The 6,000-nt window shown below is 38.4% G+C and overlaps 1 protein-coding gene across 1 annotated transcript in view; it reads right to left on the bottom strand.

The window, feature by feature from the left end:
* Positions 1-438: 438 nt before the first annotated feature.
* MCM9 (minichromosome maintenance 9 homologous recombination repair factor) overlaps positions 439-6,000 on the bottom strand; it is a 49,112-nt gene continuing 43,550 nt past the window's right edge. Inside the window, exons 11-12 of the mRNA XM_059835509.1 lie at positions 4,217-4,362; positions 439-2,002 (exon numbers count right to left, since the gene is read on the bottom strand). Coding sequence (XP_059691492.1) covers positions 439-2,002; positions 4,217-4,362 — 1,710 coding nt within the window. The remainder of the gene's footprint in view (positions 2,003-4,216; positions 4,363-6,000) is intronic.

Here is a 6,000-nt window from a genome sequence, read left to right as displayed (position 1 = left end):
ATATAATGACATAGCTTTAGCATCGTAATTTTTCTAAAGTGGCATAGTCATTCGGAAGGACAATCTGAATCACGTATAGTTCTAACCATTACATGAAATAAAGGATAACTGTCAATTAAACCTACTCTTCAGCAAGATTCACTATACTCTGGATGTATGAACATAAGCATACAAGTCTTCAGGTTATATCAGGTCAATCAAAACAGTCAACTGATACAAGTAGTCTTGGGAAGAGTTTAGAAAACTAAAAGCCACGTCAGGCCTGCAGTATATGCAATCCTTAGCTGATGTAAAGTATATGGCCCTTAAAGAAAGTATGTTCATTGGTATCAACAGAGGCCCAGGATGATTATTTTTAAATGTAAACTATGGCTACAATTGATAGAAGGATGGAGATTCAGAAGAACTGTATGTTAAGTAATTTGGAGAATATACATGTTACGTGCTTGGATTTTTCCTAACCTCTTCATCCCAATCAAAATCTAATGTACTATCATCTAGCTCTGCTATCGAGAAGAGAGATTTACGTGAGACAACACTGGCTTTACTAGTACTTCCCAATGCAAAACTCTTCCTTCTGCTAGGATTGCTCACATGCACCTTCAGCAATGGGCTATGGCTTTCCTTGTTGGTGTCAATGGTAGGTGAGGTTTCAAATTTTGACTCAGGACGTGATACAAAGGAGAATGTTGACAGTTTGGCTAATGTGCTGGAGCGCACCTTCCCTGTGCTTGGGCCACCAAGCTTCTCCTCTCCCTCCCTTTTCTTTTCAGTGGGTGGAGATGACATGGCATCAAAACTGACATCAGAGCATATTGTGGCAGTTCCTCTGATCTCTTTCCCTAAGGCCTCACTCTGTTGCTCTTTTCTCCCTTTATTATCAATTGATTGTTTTTCCAAACTATTTTTTCCTAAGTGAGTCGAAGTCATCTTGGATTTCTGAGGGGGGCAGCATTCTTCTAGCAGCTGCTCTCCGTGGAGCTGCTCTCCAGGCTTAAAAATAGTTGCACTCTGAAAAAGAGAAAATTGTTCATTTTTCTTCTCTGAAGAATGATCAAGTTTTGTCCTTGGTCTGAAAGAAAATTTAGCTAGTTTAGCTGCTGGAGGACTTTCACTGTCAAGGATTTCTGGCTCATGGGAACTTACTACCTTTGTTTCCTTTACTACTTGACCTTTACTTCGTTTTCTCATGGGAATTGTTGCAGTTTTTGCTGCTCCAGATACACTGTTGTTTTCTTCCCCTAGCACCGAATCTGCATCACTTGAAAGATCTGGCAGGCCAGATGCAGGTAATACGGAAGGGCGGGCTTTTGCCTCGGGGTCCTGTGTACTTGTAAAGAAGCCATGTGATTTTTCTGTGTGCAGTCTCTGCCAGCTTTTAGAAACCTGTTGTGTAATAACTGAATCCTGCACGCTAGCATTTGGTGATGCTGGGTCTTGAATATTTGCTTCTGAAGAAAAACAGTTCTGTTCTTCAGTCCTTTTCCTGCTTATCTTGGAAACTTTGTCCTGTTCCAAAGGAGCATTTAGATTCACAGTTGCCAGTGACTCTCTCATTCCATTTCCCTTCCTTGGTATTGAAGCACTTCTTCCTTCAGAACAGGATGTTTTACACAGGGATTTTGAAGCCAAGTTATTTGGGGATTTCTTGGGCACTGGAGACTTTTTCTGAAAAGTTTCTTTAGCATCAGTGTTGCTCTCCACCAGGCTGTCAAACCATGCCAGGCTGCCATCATCACCTCTCTTACTATGTTTAATCAAGTGTTTTGTATTTTTGTTATTACCATGTGCTGGGTTGCATAAGGGTTCTAGATGTATATCCCCTTCACAATTGCCTTCAGGCAAAGAAGGCTGTGGCTTGGAGTTATTCTTTTGTTGATTTGAAGGTTCTGACGGAGACATTTGCTTTGACTGCCCAAGTGTATCCGTATTCAAGCATCTTGTAGTAGTACTGAAACTTGTCTCTTCAGGCTGCAACTGGCATGAATTTTCCTTTTGTAATCTATGGAATGAAAAAAAATTAAGCAATAGTAATTTATTTTTCATTTTTTTCTTTCTTTATTGCATTAGTGATGCTTAAGATGTATGAATGGTGAAAAGCTACAATGTAGGTCACGAAACTGCATTATTAAGTTTCACATATAACTCCAAACGCTGGTGTTGCAGTCTGTGATCTTTCAGCACCTTCTACAGTAAGTGGCAGAATTTAGTGTCGCCAATAAAAGATAGGCAGATGGACAGAGAAACCAACCACGTAAACTTCATTTCCTTGGGAAACAAAAAAAAAAAAACCCAAAACCCCCAAACAAACAGCTTTGCACTACTTGCAGCCATTGCTAGAGCCCCTGAGGGATTACATATTCTGTAAGTATATCTTCTAGAACAGGAACCTCATTAGATTTTATCCTGAGCAAGGCAAAGCCTCAAACGAGTTATCAGAATAGAAAATCTAGGTATTACTTGGATTAGTGATTGCTGATGGTTTTCTCTCACAACCGCTATGGACCCAACACTTCAAAACGTCCACATGATAGAGCAAAAGCATCTCAGATCACCTATAAAAGTTAATTATCACTGTCTGTGGTGTTAATATTCTCAGGGCCCTCCAAAACAACAGAGGTGCTAAAATGAGGGTTCCCTCCAATCTCAGTGTAGCTGATATTCTGTCTATTGTACCTAAACATAGAATTTCCAAGGGAGATAGCATTCTGCTTTTTGCTAAATAGTGATTCTAACCATGAGTGAAGAGCAGCCACATTCTATCCCCAAAGTGACTGCATTAGTGTAGGTGAAATGATTCCTCTACATTATAAACAGCTTCTCTGCTATATGAGGGAGAAAACACTATATTGACATATATCTTTTAGAATCATTATCATCATTATTTACTAATATGCTTATTCTTAAAATTTTGATGAAAAGTAGCAGAAATTATCTGACTTATCAAGAAGGGCTGAAAGATACATGCTTGTTTTATTGAAATACAGTTTAGGGGGAATATATGGGACAAGTCTTCTAATAGGGAATAGGTTGTTTTAAAAAGAACATTCATTTAGTATTCTCTAAGCTGCTTAAGAGGTGAGGAAGAAGAAATCAGCTTAATTTGCAGCACAGGAGAATCAGTGGGATATTGGGAAAACCTTTATGAGCATTAGGATGGAGCAATAATGGAACAGACTACCCAATGGCAATGGAAAATCCTCTTCATTAGAAGGCCTTTGGAGCAGATAACGTAAGACCCTGCCAGGAGGGTCAAACACAAACCTGATCCTGTCTTTGTATTTGATCTCCCATCCCATCCTACATTTCTATGGGCCCTTATGAACACCTCTGTTTTAAAACTAGCTTTTGTCTGTCTGTTGGAGATACCCACTTTCATCTGGTTTTATTGCCTCTGTGGTTATTTAAGATGTCCTTACTATAAGTGACAAAGTAAGTCTGAATAATATTTAAAGGAAAAAGTGTATTTTCCTGACTGTTCTCATTCCATTAGCTTTGATAACATTAATCTTTTGTCTTCCTTTAACAGTAAGAAAGTATGAGTTTCTTTAGAGCCTAACCTCATTTCAGGAAACAAATGTTATTTTTTTGTATTTTATTTTCTTCCAATCCTAGTGTTTTCCTCTCAGCCTCAGTGCGTTAAAAGTTTTCTATTAATAACAGCAAATAGACTTTCCAAAGATTATTGCAGTGAGCTGAAAACTAGAGAAGAGACAGCAAAAATTCCACTGTGTAAAAAAGAAAAATCACCCAAAAGAACAGAACTTTGATTCAGGCTTATGTTTTCCATTAACAGAAAGGGAAGGATCTTGACAAGCCCAACACAAAAGGCGGCTTAAAAAATATGAAGCAGATCTGCTGCATTTTACCAAGCAAGTAACAAAAGGTTATATAAAATTATTTGCTCAGCTACAGAATCTGGCATTTTAACCCTAAGAAGCTCCGCTGAAACTTCTGTGAGCATAGAATTGAGATATGAGTTGGGAACTGATTAAAATGTTCTTAAATCTTTGTAAATTCCATAACCCCGAGAGAGAAATGATCTTGTGATGATCTCAGAGTGCTACTTTTTAAAAGAATCTCCCTGCTTATCCATGTCCTCTGAAGAACAAGTCCCTTCCCAATGTCAGATTGTATTTTTACACCCTCTCCAGGTATTCTTGTCAAACAATTCTTTTTCGCTATTGAATTATTTTATTACTCTGAATATTATAACCTGTCAAGTCTTTGTAGCTCTTTGTGCAGAAGATCTTGCAGCTCCAGTCGCTCCAATATGAGTTCACACTGTGTTCGGTACTGCGCCATTGGATTTTCTGGAAATGAGGTATGTAAGGCATTGATGCCTCCGAGAAGTGCACCCCCCTATGTTACCAAAGAGATAAAAAAAAAATTGGAAGCTATATTTATTATTCAGCACTAAATTTAAACAGCAGAGACCATTTTATACAAAATTCTCCCTTAGATATTTTAAAGCTTAAGGTAGCAAATATTTACTGAGTAACTGTATTCACACAAATAATCCTACTAGGTCTGCTAACACAGGCAAAGTTGCTCATACACATAGAGCAATTATGTGATCAAGCCTGCAGTTTACTCCTACTGGTTTATTTTTATTTATACAAAAAATGGAAAGTCCACTTAAGGCTTGTCGTGGTTTAACCCTAGCCAGCAACCAAGCACCACACAGCCACTCGCTCACTCTCCCCCGGTGGGATGGGGGAGAGAATTGGATAAAAGGTAAAAGTCATTGTTTGAGGTAAAAAAAATTTAATAGGACAGAAAAGGAAGAAAATAATAATAATAATTACAAAGGAACATACAGAACAAGTGATGCACAATACAATTGCTCTCCACCCGCTCACTGATGCCCAGCCAGTTCTGGAACAGTGGCCTCACCATCCCCCCGCCAACTCCCCCCCATTTTTTTTTGTTCAGCATGATGTCATATGGTATGGAATATCCCTTTGGCCAGTTTGGGTCAGCTGTCCTGGCTGTGTCTCCTCCCATCAGGGCAGTGTGAGAAGCTGAAAAGTCCTTGACTTAGTGTAAGCACTGCTCAGCAACAACTAAAACATCAGTGTGTTATCAACATTATTCTCATCCTAAATCCAAAACACAGTACTATACCAGCTACTAGGAAGAAAATTAACTCTATCCCAGCCAAAACCAGGACAAGGCTTGAGAACATCATGACTAAAAACGGAGATTAGGATTAAAGAAGTTTTCCAAATACCTTGTAAAAATTCTGCCCATGTGAGACACTTTTGTAACTGAAGAAGTTCTGATTGCTGAAAGTTTTCATTAACTTTGCCTAATTATTTAAATGGACTATTAAGGCTTGTCAACACAGGCTAAATTGACCGGCAAAAATATTTTTGAATAGCTCTTTAAGAGTAACTAACTATTCAGGAGTAATTCCAGATAGCAAGTGATGTTAATCTGGGAAAATTTTGCTGTGCCCTGTGAGAAATGAATTAGTTTTTATTTGGAACAGAGCATCTGCACAAAGTGATTTGTTCCACAACAAAGAATCTAAAATAGCTCTGTAGTTAACTGCTCTTTGGAAAAAAAACCCTACACCACACACCCTATTTTGCCTCAGATTAGCTAGCATTTACCATTCCTGTCTAATCTAGAAAGCTCAGTAGAACTAATAAACAAGGTGCCTATCATATGCCATGAGAGCAATGGCAAAGTCAAGGGAGCCTCTAGAACCAGAAATTGCTACAAATGGCATCACATGGACCACACATTCTCATTTGTGGCAATTTCTGGTTCTTTCATTTTGAAACGTTAAAATTTTGTATTAAAAAAAAAAATTTTACATTGAAAAAACATCATTCTGGTGGCTAATTAAAGCCCTCTAAAACTCCACAGTGCTAAAACTAAGGCTGTCCATGCAACCATTAATGCATCCCATCATTGAAGTTATCACTTGGGGTTTTTTTGCAGACCACTTCAGGAGCATGACAGATCTGTTCCACATACATAGAAGCATTA

The sequence above is a fragment of the Gavia stellata genome, chromosome 2 (assembly GCF_030936135.1).
Source record: "Gavia stellata isolate bGavSte3 chromosome 2, bGavSte3.hap2, whole genome shotgun sequence".
Classification (NCBI taxonomy): Eukaryota; Metazoa; Chordata; class Aves; order Gaviiformes; family Gaviidae; genus Gavia; species Gavia stellata.
Note: the sequence above shows the minus strand (reverse complement) of the source record. Positions and strands in the feature narration are given on the sequence as shown.